We start from the raw sequence: 17,378 nt of genomic DNA on the forward strand, positions 1-17,378 counted from the left end.
AGGTAATTTTGTACCATTTTCCTTTAATTTATTTCTCTTATTTAATAAAGAAGGTGAGCCAATCAAATTTTTGATGCAAAGTCGTGAGTTTGATTTTTACCCGAAGCGGTTAAATTTTTTTATTTAAGGTCAATGTGGCTAATTCCGTCATAGGGACTATTCCGAGCGTATATTTCGGTGATTTTCAATCTTAGGAAAAAAAACCATTTGCTTTTGATTGCTGAAACTAAAAGCAATCGCTGCTTTGTCGACGAAATTATCAATGTTGTTCGTTGTTCGAGAAAAACGCTAGTGGACGGAATAGCCCCTAAGACGGAATGAGCCACATTGACCTTTTTTTTTCAGCTGTTGCTTTTACCTTTTAGGCTATGACGGGACTCACCAGTGCGACTCCGAGATCCCTTGTCACTGCCATCCACAGAGTCTCCAGAGCCCTTGCCGAGCTGCTGAAGACGTTCAGCTAGCCCATGGATCTTCGAGGCCAGGGTGTGCTTCGTCTGTCAACACATCACCTTTTAGATATTTTCAAGAAACTTTAAAAATGTGAAGATAACGTGTAAAACAAACATGGGAGGAGGTCTTAATGTCTTGTGCCTTTCTGCTGGGTTGCTATCTTGAATGTCTATTTCCCGGAGACAGAGACAGATGTATAACTGTGTCTCACTCACTCACCTGATGATCTCCATGCGCAGTGACAGCGGCGCACGCGGCGGCTGAACTGGCGGCGGCCATTTCCCGGAGCGCCGGCCGACGGTCGCGCCGGACAAATGACAGGAATAAATGCCTGAAATAATGCATTTATTTACTACTTAGGTACTACTATGATGAGTCTGACTGCCCGATTCGAACTTTAAGATACGTCAATTAATAGATCTAGAAACGATATGGATTAGATGTGTCACTGTGTCAGTGTCAAAAGTGACGTTTTTGTTTGAAGAAACATCACATTTGACACTGACATATCTAATCCATATCGTTTATAGATCTATTAATTGACGTATCTTAAAGTTCGAATCGGGCCGTTAATTTATAATTTATAATTCAATGTTTGCAATTGAATATTTGAATTTATAGTTCTTTAATAATTATGGACATAGAGTTAGACCAATATAAGTCTGCAACGATTTTGATAGCACCCGCAGTGCAAGTGTTATTTATATATCAAATTTAAAAAAAAACCGGGCAAGTGCGAGTCGGACTCGCGCACGAAGGGTTCCGTACCATAATGCAAAAAAAAAAAACGAAAAAAAAGCAAAAAAAAAACGGTCACCCATCCAAGTACTGACCACTCCCGACGTTGCTTAACTTTGGTCAAAAATCACGTTTGTTGTATGGGAGCCCCATTTAAATCTTTATTTTATTCTGTTTTTAGTATTTGTTGTTATAGCGGCAACAGAAATACATCATCTGTGAAAATTTCAACTGTCTAGCTATCACGGTTCGTGAGATACAGCCTGGTGACAGACGGACGGACGGACGGACGGACGGACGGACGGACAGCGAAGTCTTAGTAATAGGGTCCCGTTTTACCCTTTGGGTACGGAACCCTAAAAAAAACATATTTATCATAGTTTGGATGTTACATAGGTGAAGTACAGTGATCCCCAACACTAGGCTTAGCTTAGCTTATCAGGATCATTATTTATTAATCGCTTATATTTTGATCATTCTTACTTTTATATATGATCAGCTTATAAAAGAGTATCAATTGACTCATACTAATTACTGATTCCCGCCATTTTGAATTGTTATAAAAAGGCCGGTATGGCTGTGACAAGTGGCCAGTTCGAGTACTTACAAGTTAGAGTGAAGACGTCTTGAATATTTTATTCTAAATTGGTTGTTATTATGTTTGTAACAAATGAATAAAGTTAAAATATTGGTACAAGTATTAGTTTTCATCATCAACCCGGTATTAACCCAACATAATGTCATAGAAGTTTGACGTTTGAAATAACACTTACACTGCGTGTGCTATCAAAATCGGTGCAGACTTTTCTTGGTTCAACTCTAGATATATTATGTAGGTATTTGAATTATATTCTCTTCAATTGAAGTACTATGCAAGCGTGAAGCTTCTTTCTCCCACCCAAAATTTGATTTCGCAGCTTATCCTACTGATAAATGGGTTTGTCGAATCATAATTATATTTTTAGGCTAGACTTATATCGACCGGGATATATGGACCGTGATTTACCTACCTCCCACCCGCTATCTATCGGCGCGATTCGGAAAATGAATTAGACATTCACTAGATATGAAATAGTAAAGATATGTGACGTTTCACGACAAAAGGTACCATTTCCCCGGCTGAATATTGGAGCGGCTTAATAATAGCGTAAGCGCCAGCCACCATAAGGTACCTTCTGCCGTGGAACGTCACATATCTTTACTATTTCATATCTAGTGAATCTCTAATTCATTTCCTGAATCGCGCCGTATGGCTCGTTATCTTCAGTTACCCGTGAACAAGATTATGTAGCTGCGTCGAAATATCGAGAGCTCGAAAACAATACAAAAGGTAATCACTGTCCATATCCCGGTCGATATAAGTCTAGTGAATCATACAAAGCCATGTCATTGACATATATCTAAGGACGAGCCTTACGGGCACTAAGAATGGTGCTAGTTCAATGGTGTCACTCACGAATTCGAGCCAATCGTGCAGTCTAACGCAACTAGTTGCGACCAATGGCGCGCGTGATGCGAACTCATCAACCAATCGGGTTGTGGCTTTATACTGCACGATTGGCTCGAATTCGTGTGCGTGACACAGTACTGGCCCCATTATTATTGCCCGTAAGGCCCGTCCTTAGATATGTCAATGGATTTGGTAGAATTACCTGGACAGTTCATCTGGAGCTGAGCACTCGAGGAAGTTGTCCAGGAACCAGCGGAACCCTTCGAAGTCAATGTCCTGCAACAAACAGAAAACACGTTTAGTTACTATCATCATCACCATCCTCCTAAAAACCGGCCAAGTGCGACTCGGACTCACGCACAAAGGGTTCCGTACCACTACGCATAAAACGGCAAAGTAATCACGATTGTTGTATTTATGTAAACATTATTGCGCAATACATGAAAGACTTAATGCCAGAAAAGCATTCTCTGCCAGTCAACCATGGGCTTGTTAAATTTGTTTTGGCTTGTTAAAAAGATTTAAATTTTTAATTCGAAACTATCACCATCATCACCACCTAGATTTTTTGAGAAAACTACATACTTAAGGTAAACGTACTGGTGCTCGACGCGGTCCCAGTACATGTCATCTTGAAACTTAAGTCATTGTCAACAGAGGTGACAGCAAAGTGTCATCTATTGGGAATTTAGCATGTCGAGTGCTAGTACGTTTATCTTATGTAGGTGCTTTTAAACAAAAATATCATGTCAATTTTATGTTATTTAGAGATGTTGTTTTGAAATGAGAGCCTAAATTCAATTCCTTCGTATGACTCTAAATGTAATGCCAAGGTTTTGCGGCGGTAAAAAAGGCCAATCCCTCCTTAATGAATAGGCTCAACTCCCCCGTTTTTATCACAGTCAGGCGTGGCTCACTCCGCGATTTCGTCGCTTTGCTACAGGTAGCTAAAAGTACATCCGTTCGGCCATATCTGTGCTGATCGTAACAGACGCGTTTTGTTAGAGAGAGTCTTCTGTACCTAGTACTATTATTTATTCTGTGTCACAGTTAAGGATGACTCACGTTAGACCGGGCCGTGTCCGAGCCGGAGCTACTGGCGCATCGTTTTCTATTGATATTTATTGAAATAAAATTTTACAGCATTACAGCTAACACCAATGCACTGCAAAATTAAGTATGTAATAATAAAGCGATTAATACTACCTATTGCATGTTTGATTCGCAAAAACGTTAAATTAAAATCTTTAAAAAGTTTATGACTTTGGTCGGCAAACAAGTCGCAGTCAGGTGCAAAAGATAAAAAAATATTAAGGAGTGTCCGGGAACGGACAATTGGAGAGTACTGGTGTGCAGTCGTGTGACAGGTTCCATTATCTAGGAGGCGATGGGTACGACAACGTAGGTAGTTGTCGGGAACAAAAAAACCGGGCAAGTGCGAGTCGGACTCGCGCACGAAGGGTTCCGTACCATAATGCAAAATAACAAAAACAAAAAAAAAGCAAAAAAAAACGGTCACCCATCCAAGTACTGACCACTCCCGACGTTGCTTAACTTTGGTCAAAAATCACGTTTGTTGTATGGGAGCCCCATTTAAATCTTTATTTTATTCTGTTTTTAGTATTTGTTGTTATAGCGGCAACAGAAGTACATCATCTGTGAAAATTTCAACTGTCTAGCTATCACGGTTCGTGAGATACAGCCTGGTGACAGACGGACGGACGGACGGACGGACGGACGGACGGACAGCGAAGTCTTAGTAATAGGGTCCCGTTTTACCCTTTGGGTACGGAACCCTAAAAAGGTAGTTGTTTTCGCCACCAAGTCTAAGCAGTTTGACTCTCCCCTTAATATTTTAGATGTAGCAGACATTACATTAACATTACGCCTTATCCCGAGAGAGTTCGTAGCATACCCAGTAAAAATTTGGTTGGGTATAAAAAGGGGCAAGAGTTGGGTATGGAAAGCGAAGTGATCACTTGTCATGTCACAGAAAAGTAAGCCCAGTACGGCTACCACCAGTTTTGACATTGACAGATTAACTCGCGTCTACGTAAATTACTTTCTATACATCTCGCTTGCACTAATATGCGAGTACGAGCGAGATGCATAGAAAGTAAGTTACTTAAACGTGAGTGAATATGTCAATGTTAAAACTGGTGGTAGTGCTTCTGGAAGCTCCGGCCCGGACACGGCTCGGTCTAACGTGAGTCATCTTTTAGTAAACCCCGACGGCAGAAGCGTTTATAGAACCGCGTACTAGTCATTAAATAGGTATATGAAGCATAATTAATCTTCTAGCTAAGTTTATATTTGTCTTGACCTCAGTTTCAATTACGTATACAGGGTGTGTCCTGTAAGACCACAAAATTAAACTGTAGGATGTACCAACTCCTCAAACTGACCAACATTTCGACGCTAAGAATCAATACTGTCTAAGTAACAAATAATTTAAAATTAAGACAATTATGGCATGCTATTCGTTATTATTTTCTTCACCTAACTGCATTAAAAGGTAAAAACCGGCCAAGTGCGAGTCGGACTCGCGTTCCAAGGGTTCCGTATATTACACAATTTTTAACAATCAGTGTCGGATTAAGATATTTTGATGCCCTAAGCATTTCTAGGTGCCCCCTCTCCCTAGGGTCATCAAGATTACATTGATTTTTTGGTAAATTGAGAGAAGTTCATTGCCGCATTACAGCTGAGAATGGAAATCAGTCACATCATTTTATCACGAAAATTGACAGTGCCGCAGCAGTAATGTTGCAACAGAGTACCTAATGCTGTTGCAGTCGCCACCCGAATGTCACCTTTATCATAGCGTAGAAAGTAATAGAAACGCGAGCGAAGCGAGCGCGGAAATGTTTCGATATAAAAACGCAATATGATAGACAGTTGTACATTTTGACTTTTAGTATGGAAATCAGTCACATCATTTTATCACGGAAGTTGACAGTACTGCAGCAGTAACGTTGCAACAGAGTAATGTTGCTGCAGTCGCCACCCGAATGTCACCTTTATCATACCTTATAAAGTAATTGAAAACGCGAGCGCGCCAGACCAGGCGCGAATCCAGGATTTCATATAGAGAAGGGATGGGACAGTTTTCTATCAGCCTAGCTTCGCATAGGGCTCGATATTTAAGGGTCTCAGCGAGGTTGTTTTCATGCATAAAATATGCAAGAAAGCAGAGAGCTTGGAATTGAATTGGCGAAGTGTGAGAAAGGCAGTAGGCCCAGCTGCGAAAGAGGAAAGCTTGGATTTGGATCCACGCCCAAGTGTAATTAAGGCAGAAGATCAACTTTGCCGTAAGGCAGAAGGCCTCGCATAAGACCTAACGCCGAACCGCAAAAGAGTGGGTTGAAATCGAATCTATGCATGTAATCACGACTCTTCTACTGCTACCGATTGTTTCCCAAAGAATTACGCGCCATTATTTTTGCAAATTAGCTTTTGGACAGCTAAAAAAATCGTGTGGTAAAAACGATGTGTCTGTCCCTAATTTTAAAATTTGTTCACCTTTTTCAACCTGCCATTTTGGTGCCCTCCCTGAACGTGGTGCCGTAAGCACGTGCTTGTTTTGCTTATTGGTTACAAAGTCTTTATTAATTCAACCATTAAAGTCGACGAGTACAAAAAACTTTAAGCTAGCTCTCAATTTAACATTTTTTTTAAACATTATTTTTAATTTGACCTTACAATTACTCGTAAGTAGGTAAGACCGTTAAATATTTAAAATGATTATCTTATCAGAAAATTATCACCAATTACTCTAAGAAAACTACTACTCTAAGTAATCCGGCACTGTTAACAATGTATTTTTTATGTGAAACGTGAGTGAAATCTCTTTAAAAAATCCGTAGGGGTCGGATTAAAAACTGTAATTAAGTCCGACTCACGCTTGACTGTACATTTCTAATAGGTTTTCCTGTCATCTATAGGTATAGACCTATTTTATGTATTTTTTTCAAAATTTTAGACCTAGTAGTTTCGGAGATAAGGGGGGGGGAATGGTCATTTTTTGCCTATTTTCTTGAATAACTTCTAAACTGTTGATTCGAAAATTATAAAAAAAAAATATTTGAAATCCTTACAATAAGCTCTTTCATTTGATATGTAACATGATATAGTTTGAAAAATGTTTTTTTTTATTTTTTCATTTATCCCCCAAAAGTGGCCCCCATGTTTAAAATTCATTTGTTTACGTTACATGTCCGTATTCGGGTCACAAACTTACATATGTGTACCAAATTTCAACTTGATTGGTCCAGTAGTTCCGGAGAAAATCGGCTGTGACAGACGGACAGACAGACAGACAGACAGACAGACAGACAGACAGACAGACGCACGAGTGATCCTATAAGGGTTCCGTTTTTTCCTTTTGAGGTACGGAACCCTAAAAAACGTCAAAAATGTTAGTTAGACAGTATTGATTCTTAAGCGTCGATTTGTTATGCTGCCGTAAGGGTTATACAGGTTTTATCTTTTTTACTTAGATATATGACGACCATGATAGTAGAGAAATACAAAAAAAACTAAAAATTAAAAAAAAGCAAATTGTGTTATTGTTAAAATTAAATAATAATATGATAGTGAACGATCCATTAACATTTCACTGAATGCGTAGGATCGGTCCTTCTCATGTCGCGGTATTACCCTGTATACAATAGTTGCCCGTACCCGTATCAATATTGTAGGTATTTTGCGTCAAATCAATACTAATCTCTAGAGAGGTTAGTTTCTAAGTATAAACTAATTTAAATTCAACATAGTTTGATTGCTTTTGCAGTCCCATTAGTACATGTTTAAGAATGCACATATAAAAGACAGTAAAAAGACAAATAAATAAATTATGAACTAAATATCTATTAATAATACAAAATAAAACAAACAACCCTAAATAATATACCAATATCTAAAATAAAACAAGGTATACGTATAAAAACTACTGAAACAGGCCTCCCCGCGCTACCCCCGGCGCAAAGGTGCCCATCACACTCGCTGCGTTACCGCGTTAGTAAATTAGTTTAAAATAATTTATCTCAAGTCATAAACTGAAATAGATAAGATATTATGCACCAAAGAAAAAAAAAGTGAAGTTATCAGCATTTAGAGAGTCAAGTGTAAAAATATGGGTGCACAAATCACCTCAAAAATATGTACTTAAAAAATAATTATCAACATATTTTTGAGTAAGTTGTCTACACCCATATTTTCGCACTCGACTGTACCTATACTCTGTATCTTTAGGTATTTAAATAAAAGTAAACACAATCTACCCTCAAATGGCTCCTTAAGCCAGTTGAGGGTAGATAACATGACATGATCAAATAATGTAGGTTAAAGTCAGGCTCCAATTTCACCACGGTGACAGGTGCGACAATTGTAAAACATCACTGTTGCTGACGTCACAGGCATCCATGGGCTACGGTTACCGCTTACCATTGGGCGGGCCGTATTCCTGTTTGCCACCATCATTGTATTATTAGAAAAAACTTTATTATATCGAAAAAAAACAGATATTTCTCTTGCTAAGTTTATGACAATTGTCACAAGAAACACTACAATTGTCACGAAATTCCGACATATAACTCATTACCTGTCAAGAATTACCTACAATTCTTCTAAATCTTGACAATTGTCAGAAACTACGCAAAAGAAATATCTGTTTTTTCCGATATAATAAAGTTTTTTTAAATAATACAATGATGGTGGCAAACAGGAATACGGCCCGCCCGATGGTAAGTGGTAACCGTAGCCCATGGATGCCTGTGACGTCAGCAACAGTGATTTTACAATTGTCGCACCTGTCACCGTGGTGAAATTGGGGCCGTTCAGTGACTGATCCAGGCGGTTTTGTATTTGGTTGGTTAACCAATAAATGTTATAACTACCCGAAAAATTTACAATTTGTTTGTTTACTCTTATTTAAGGGGCCCACTGATTAACAGTCCACCGGACGGTAATCGGCCTGTCAGTTGTTCGGAACTGTCAAAATTTTGTCAAAACTGACAGGCCGATACCGTCCGGCGGACTGTTAATCAGTGGACCACTTTAGATACTTACTAAGGTTACAGAGTATAGAATTTCTGTGACGTTAGTTATTTATTTAAGTAAAAATGCGTACTGGAGAGTGGAGTAGTACTTGGCTTTCCTGAAATTAGTTAACATAAAGTGAAAGTTCCCCGACCCCACCTCAAGGTGGAAAGTGTTAAATATAATATTGTCTCGACTTTCACCATCTAATTCTCGATTAATTGTGTTAAAAAGTTATTGTACAATTATATACGCAGTTGTTTGACTTGGTACAAACGCGGTACCTTAATACGTCACAGTTTTTTGACCAATTTGGAACCTCGTTGCTTTGAGATAAGACCTAACGATTAGTCAGGTAAGTGTGTTGCTGTTAGTACCTACACTTTACATAGTAGATTAAGGAAGAATGTTGAGTGCTGCCGTTCGACAATAAACTGTCATGCAGTTTGGCAAAACATATGTGTAATATATTATATTGCTGTGTATTTTTATTGAGTAAATAGATTAAAATTAAAATAAACTTTGATTGAACTTTCTAAAATTGGTTATACACTCGACTTCTGTCTGTAAAACTTCTTCAATTTAAGAGCTTGGCTCATATAATACTGCACATTATTGGCAGTAAGAATGCATAAATATTTCTATAAGCTCCATACGTAACGCTTGGCATGAGAACTAAGCGCGGTCCGACACGGTCTCTCACTAAGTTGCTAAGACGGTTTTCATATTGGATGCGACTTCGCACGCCACTCCGTTGTGCGAGCGGGACATCGCTATATACCTACGCTTAGCGCTATTACGTCATACACCGGAGCGACGTGCTAATTCGCAACAGTGTGATAACCGCGTAAAAGGCACTATCATTAAGATGCCAAAATAGGGACCGTACGCGTTGGAGGGTCTGCCATCTTGTGGCCTGAATCGGAGACATAAACATGTACATTGCCAAAGCAAGTGCTACTATCTACCGTTCTCGCACGTTTTCTTGTGCATAGTAGGTTCTGCCATCTTGTGGGCTACGTTGGAAGCATAAACTTCACATTTACGCCTCGCGCCAAAAATCTGACGGCTCCTATGCTGCCCCCTATATTTCATGCACGCGCCCTATACAAAGCGGGCGTTTTGCCTAAACTCCCAATACTGGTTATATTTTAACCGTGGCAGTTCGAAGTTGGTCGCCTAGCAACGGTCCCCATGGAGGCAGACGCCGCCATCTTTGAGGTTATAAATACATCCAGAATTCTCTTCAAAAGGCATTGGCCGGAATACTTAGGACTTTTTAGGATTTCTAATTGACCGAGCGAAAGCGAAGGTCTCCGTTTCAGCTTAGGCAAAAAATCTTTCACGTGTCCGGATGTTCTCGTCTACAGATCGCATTTTTCAACACTTTTTGGTAAATTTTGGTAAGCAGGTTCGCTGCGTTCGTTTTTTTGTTTAAAAGCGAAACCTATAAACCTAGAATATACAGGATAGCCAAAAAATAACTGCATTCCCGTCGCCAGGGAGGTTTTGGGATTATTCTTACCGAGCAACTTTTACTATGGTATCAACCCCGAAACCGCGAAAAAAAGATTACCCTCCCATAGAAAATGGACCAGCCAAAATGTATGAAACAGCCTAATTATTTTCCCATAGTAAAAGTTGCTCAGTATAATCCCAGAACCTCCCTGGCGACGGGAATGCAGTTATTTTTTAGCCATCCTGATGTATTATGCTGAATTTAAGCGTTCGACATCAAAATAAAAGTTATTTGTTAAGATTTAGTTAGTGGAAACCGTTTTCTCCCGAAATGAAGCTTCATAGAAAAAGTACCGTTTTTTCCATTGAATTTTAAACCTATTCTTCCCTCTTAAGCGGTTTACACACGGCTGCGGGTACGGGGTAGCGTAAGTCATACTTAAAGGATGACTCACGTTAAACCGGGCCGTGTCCGGCCGGAGCTTCCGGCGCATCGTTTTCTATGGAAAGCTTCACGTGATCGCCTGTCCTGTCATATAAAAGTAAGCGCCGAAAGCTCCGGCCCAGACGCGGCCCGATCTAAAGTGAATCATCCTTTAAGCGGTTTACACACGGCTGTGCGTACGGGGTAGCGTAAGTCATACTTAAAGGAAGACTCACGTTAGACCGGGCCGTGTCCGACCCGGAGCTTCCGACGCATGGTTTTCTATGGAAAGCATCACGTGATCGCCTGTCAAGTCATAGAAAAGTAAGTGCCGGAAGCTCCGGCCCGGACACGGCCCGGTCTAACGTGAATCATCCTTTAAGCGGTTTACACACGGCTGTGGGTACGGGGTAGCGTAAGTTATACTTAAATCGGCTTAAATAGGTATTCTCTTTTCACACCTAAGCCTTCCTACAAATTTATGAAACGCTTTGCATTTGTCAGTATACTCGTTCTTGTTATATTCGTAATTCTGGATTCATTAAGTTCGTTGCGTTACGGGGTCCAATCGACCCCGTACATGTGTGTGATGAATTAAGCTGATTATGACGCAGCATTTATTTATGGTATCTTAAGCCAGTTGAGGGTAGATGAAAACATTACATGATCAAATAATGTAGGTTACAGTCAGGTCGTTCAGATCCAGGTGGTTTTGTACTTGATTGGGTAATCAATAAATGTTATAACTACCCGAAAATGTACAAATCATTTGTTTACTTCTATTTAAGAACCTAAAGAGTATATAGGTAAACGGTAACTAGGTGTTACTAGTTTTAGTGTACCGTAGCGTGTATAAAGTGTTTGCAATACCATCTATTGTATAAGATCTAACTATTTTAAAATCTATTGAGTCTACAGAATACAATACGATCGTCTAAGTCCTAAGAGGATGAACGTATTTTGATTCAATGTTGTGTGCTCAGAAGCTCTTAGAAAGTTTCATTTGAAAATATAATTCAATAGCAATTGTCCTAGAAATGTAACTGAAGAAAATAATCTTTAGACAAAAGCAATTTAGTGGAGAATATATAGTTAGATAGATAGATTTATTTATTTTATAATGCAGATTACATTATAAATTGCAGGCATGTCAATCTACAAGAATTCATATAATGATCGTCAGAAACAAGGATGTCACAAGAATATAAACAATAAAATATCAAATTGAAAATGAAATAATTACAGAATGATAAGATTTTAAAATAATGTCAAGATAGTATCACCTGTGGTGGATCGTCAAAATCTAAACATTATTCATAAATTCACTAACAGAATACAACGGTTTATCTATCGGCGTAAAATCTATCAATCGGCGTTTGAATGCTTGATCACACAGTTCATTTCTTAAGGGGCCCACTGATTAACAGTCCGCCGGACGGTATCGGCCTGTCAGTTAGAACAAAATGTTGACAGTTCCGAACAACTGACAGGCCGATACCGTCCGGCGGACTGTTAATTAGTGGGCCCCTTTATAACGGCTGGATGTCGTTTCTTAATAGGTAGGTAGGTGCTATGACTCGAGGGTTTTTCTGAGCTAGGGCCATAAAAGAATAAAAGTTGGAACATCATTAAGTATCATGCTGATATTATGATGATGATGTATTACTATGTAACTGGTTTGTGTAAATATTTGTTCCTGAGTCATGGGTATACAGTATGTTTATCGTTGCCTAGCACCCATAGTACAAGCTTTGCTTAGTTTAGGGCTAGGTTGATCTGTGTAAGATGTCCCTTAATATTTATTTATTTATTGTGCAACGAGGGGGGGGTAAGAGAAATGTTGGAAACGAGGGTGTTAATTCGCGACAGCCGCAGGCTGGAAAGATCCGAGTTTACAGATATCATATTTTTTAAATTTAATTCGAATCGTTGAAGTCCCTAAAGGCCTCAAGATTGCTAATTAAATTTTTGACAACCGTTCTTATATAAAAAACACTACGACTATTCAAAAACTCCGTTCCCTGAGCCTCCTGCACCTTAACAGATTGCTACACTGTTAAAAATTATGTAATTTTACATGCAAAAAATTACATAATCCTGTAAAATTCCCGAAAAATCTGGGAAATTTACGGAAAAATATGACATTTTACGTAATTCTCGTAAATTTTTACGAGAATTACGTAAAATGTCATATTTTTCCGTAAATTTCCCAGATTTTTCGGGAATTTTACAGGATTATGTAATTTTTTTGCATGTAAAATTACATAATTTTTAACAGTGTATATCCTCTAGCCAACCCATACGTCAAACCTTGCCAAGCAAAATTAAATTTTATTTTGTCAACACAAAGTTCAAATTAGAATGGAACCGGAGACCTTTTTATAGATCTCTGGGCGGCTAAGGCCCAGCAATACAAATGAAAAATTCAGAATTTGCCACTATAATAGAATAGGGAATAGAGTTGATTTTGGTTTTGTTTGAAAATTTAACGAAACAAAACAAATGCGACTCTGTTCCAATTGAATATGATTTAAATTTCATCGAACTGAATAGTACTATAGGAAGGACCTTGGGCCTTAGGAGGATGTAAGCTCCCTTGATCCCTGAAGTTTGCATAATCGCGCCATGCCTGCGGGCCTTGTGAGTTGTGTTTAATTTGTCAACTCGCCTCAGTGGTTAAGGGAATTGGGGGTAATCGGAATTAAACTTTCGTGAGACATATTTTTGAATGGGGGTATTCAGGTAATTCAGAAAATTTACCATTATGTGTGATGCTCTTATGGTAGATGTCGCTATTAGGCGCCTCCCTAAGGTAGGTACATAATATATGAGAAATATGTTAGAAATAGTCGCTATTTCAGTATTCATTCAGCATTCAGTCGCTAACTCCATGATTTCAGATTCCATTTTAAGAATTACTGCCAATGTAAAATATAGGAAATCACTTGAACACATTACATTGTAAATCGAGACTGAACTGACTGACTGACTGATTCATAATGTCTCGAGTTGAAATCTCTTGGTGTTTCCATTTCCCTTTTCATAAAGAAAATTCTAAAATAGAAACGATTTAAAAGCAGCCTTCGTTCCATGCATTTATACATTGTCTAAATACTTGTAGTATAGTTAGACTAAGATAAGACTGCAACGATTTTCAAAACGATCAAAATCGCAATCACAGTTCAAGTTTAGTGTTATTATAAACGTCTAACTTTTATGAAATTAGTAGTAGTAGTAGTAGTAGTAAACTCTTTATTGTACAAAAAGACATATCAAAAATAACATACAATTAGTAAGAAGTACAAAGGCGAACTTATCCCTTTGAGGGATCTCTTCCAGTTAACCTTTGAGTAGATGAGAGGAGAAAGTGAAAAGAGGGTGACAAATGCAGCAAAATGTACAACAAGGTACCAGAAAGATAAAGGATATAAATACATACAAAATTTATAGGATAAACATACATATATTACACAAAAAGGAATGGGGAAAATACACTAAAAATTGGAAAGAATTAGAACGATATAAAGCGATTAGGACGTATAAATAACACTTACATTACGTGTGATATCAAAATCGTTGCAGACTTAAGGTCTGTGCACACCGGCTTGCGTGTGCGTGACGTGCACGTGCGCGTGCGCTAAAATGTTGGAACCGCACATGCACAAGTCACGCAAGCGGTGTGCCGTCTCTCATAAGGATCTGTATACTACAACGCCGCCCGCGCACGTGCACGTCACGCACACGCAGCCGGTGTGCACAGGCCTTAATCTGGGCTTGGTATAACTCTAACTATCTGTTGATCCCTAACTCCCTAAGGTTTGCTTACATTTCCTGATAACCTCAAGAGTTGTGTTTAACTTGACAAACCACACACAGGAAATTGGGGCACATCCATAGAGAAACAAGTAAAGAAAGAGTGGTAACTCCATACATCGGACCTGCTAGCATGAGTTGTGTTCTCGCGCGCGACACCATACAACTAGCGCGACTTCAAGTATGGACTCGCGAGAAAGCAACTTATGCTAGACCAGGGGTGCGAAACTCCTGACTTCGGTCAAACTCGGCTCCGCTCGGCTCAGCATTGCTCCGAGCAATTATTAGGGTTGGCACCACTTGACTTCCTTTTGCGTGCACGACCACAGATAAGATAATCACTTGATTTTTGACAACCCTAAATAGCCGAAAGGGATAGTGCCATATATTAGAAAGGGACAGTATAATTCGACCCTGAACCGCTGTCAAACTTCGTTTTTGTAGGAAGTTTCCTTTCTGTACGGTAGTACTATTAATTATTCTGTGGCTAGACCGCCAGATTTTGTTACCAAAACGCGAGTTTTTTCGTAGTCGACATCGGAATTTATCCGTACTGCTAGTTGACAATAGATGTCGCGACGAACGAAAACTCTAATGCTCAAAAATTTTTAGCTAATATTATAACCTGATTAACTGGAACTGTATTTTCAACTCCTGCTTTTAATATTAGTTGTAAATTGTTTTAGAAGTACATTTTCACTAACACTTGTGACATTCGGTGTCAAGTAGCGGTACTGATAATTCCACTACTTGACGTTAGATGTCGACTACAAAACAACTCGGGTTTTGGCAAGAAAACTGATGTATAGAGTTACCAGTCTTTCTTTACTTGTTTCTCTATGGGCACAACTTAATCGAGAACACTCAGGAATCAACAAAGAGTTATGTAAGTAATTAATATGGTAAGCAGTCAAATATGGAAATAACCTTTAACCTTTTACCCGCCTAGCGCTACTTGCACCATCCTACAATTTTCCTGTTAAGATAAATTTATCTTAACAGGTAAATAGGTAATTACCTATTTTCGTCTTAAAACATCCTATTATTGTTTCAAGTACAGAATCAGCACTTGTACCTTTAATATTAAACTCCATTTCCAAGGATCGCTCATATAATTTCTATTTAGTTGGGAATCATTTGTGAATCCTACAACAGGAGGTCGAGTATTCTAGAACGTTTGCGTGAGTCGAGTTTCACGGCGAAAGGAAAATAAGTACAGATGTAGTGCATTACATTACGATACAAGTGCGAAAACTAGGAGTTTCGCAACGAGTGGCGATAAATTGAAACACGACAGGGACGAATCATGCTGCTCCTTTCTAATGTATTGCACAATCCCTTTAGGGTTGTCAAAATTCAAGTCGTTATCTTATCTGAGGTCGTGCACGCAAAGGGACGTGAAGTCGTGCCAACCCTGACAATTCCTCGGAGCAATGCTGATCCGAACGGAGTCGAGAATGCCCGAAAAGAGGAGTGTCGCCTCACTGGTATGGGACGGTAATATTTATGGTAACATTCCATTTCTAACCGCAGCTGCACTCCCAGTACTGAACGCGTCGCTGTCATTGTCAATTTCCATAGTAAAATGAACAGTATTGCAGCTGCAGTTGGAAATGGAATGTCACTCTTACTGACGGCTATCTGTCGTTACGACACATGGAAACGCGGGTTACCAGGATTCGAACCCTGGACCTCCTGCTTCATAGGGTCACTATCAACTATTCACTAGGCTAAGGGTCTAATTATGCCGAAACCCTAGTGTAAATTTCGTCCGATAACGTGACGAGCGTTCGCGTTTGCGTTATGTATATTTTTATTGAAAAACACTTTTGAACGCAAACGCAATATTTGTGATGTACGACAGCATGTATCTTGTAAACCTTTATTCAAAGAGCTTAAACTTTTAACATTACCATCACTGTATATCTATGAAATTTGTATTTTTGTAAAGACAAATCCAAACCTATTTAAAAAGGTGAGTGATGTGTGGAGCTTTAATACCCGTTACCCAGATAACTTGTACTTGCCGAGAATAAAAACGAAATTATTTAAGAACAGCTGCTATCCAATGGCCATCAGATTATTTAATGCTCTACCGAACAGTCTCAAAAACTTGTCTTTAAGGGAACTGAAAAGAAAACTTTCGCAATGGTTGCTAGAAGAATGCTTCTATTCTGTTAACGAATTCCTGAAGAGAAATGAAATTGCCCGTATTAGCTATTAAGTATTTATGTAATTAAATGTATTGATTATGGTTTTGTAAAAATAGTTTAGACTAGAATAAGTGTTTATATTTGCATGTCTTTACTGACAAAGCATGTGAGACTCAATACCTCTGTTGTAAATACCTTTGTAATGACCATGTTTTTAGCAAATAAATTTCTGATTTCTGATTTCTGAAAAATAAGTTACGGCAAATATACTTGGTCAAGCAAATCTTGTCAGTAGAAAAAGGTGGCAAATTTAAAAAATGTAGGCGCGAAAGGTTATCTTCCCATAGAAAATTTGAAATTCGCGCCTTTTTCTACTGACAAGATTAGCTTGACCAAGTATATGTAACAATAGGGAGTATTACTGCAATGTTCTGCCGCCAGAGTGCAGCACTAATTTGTTTAGTAAACCATAGAGTAACTTATACATACTAGGCCTTAAACAGTTTTTTGACAAGTTTTCACTATGACATTGATGCATCAAGGCGGTTTGTTTACAGGTGGCCTAATGCGAAACACGAAAATCGAAATTTCTTTATCTGCCTCTCTATCGATCGAATAAGCAAGAGTGATAGAGAGGCAGAAACCGAACTTTCGATTGTCGTGTTTCACGGTAGGCCATGTGATTGACCTAGTGACGCATGATGTGTCATTGAGGATGTCAATGAGGTTTGTTTACTGTATGTGCTAGTGGTGCCACCTACGCAGAGATTTGCCTAATATTCCCTATTATGAATCATATACGATTATTTACATTCTTTTGCTTTCATAAGTAATAGTTAGTGATTTTTAA

General features: G+C 38.8%; 2 protein-coding genes across 2 annotated transcripts in view; one reads left to right on the top strand and one right to left on the bottom strand.

The window, feature by feature from the left end:
• The window catches only part of LOC134802776 (glucose-6-phosphatase 2), a 227,751-nt gene that overhangs the window by 136,615 nt on the left and 73,758 nt on the right, over positions 1–17,378 (top strand). The gene's annotated exons all lie outside the window — the stretch shown is intronic.
• The window catches only part of LOC134802858 (diacylglycerol kinase 1), a 227,034-nt gene that overhangs the window by 23,744 nt on the left and 185,912 nt on the right, over positions 1–17,378 (bottom strand). Inside the window, exons 4-6 of the mRNA XM_063775594.1 lie at positions 2,844–2,917; positions 673–784; positions 383–497 (exon numbers count right to left, since the gene is read on the bottom strand). Coding sequence (XP_063631664.1) covers positions 383–497; positions 673–784; positions 2,844–2,917 — 301 coding nt within the window. The remainder of the gene's footprint in view (positions 1–382; positions 498–672; positions 785–2,843; positions 2,918–17,378) is intronic.

Source organism: Cydia splendana, chromosome 25, assembly GCF_910591565.1.
Source record: "Cydia splendana chromosome 25, ilCydSple1.2, whole genome shotgun sequence".
Lineage (NCBI taxonomy): Eukaryota > Metazoa > Arthropoda > Insecta > Lepidoptera > Tortricidae > Cydia > Cydia splendana.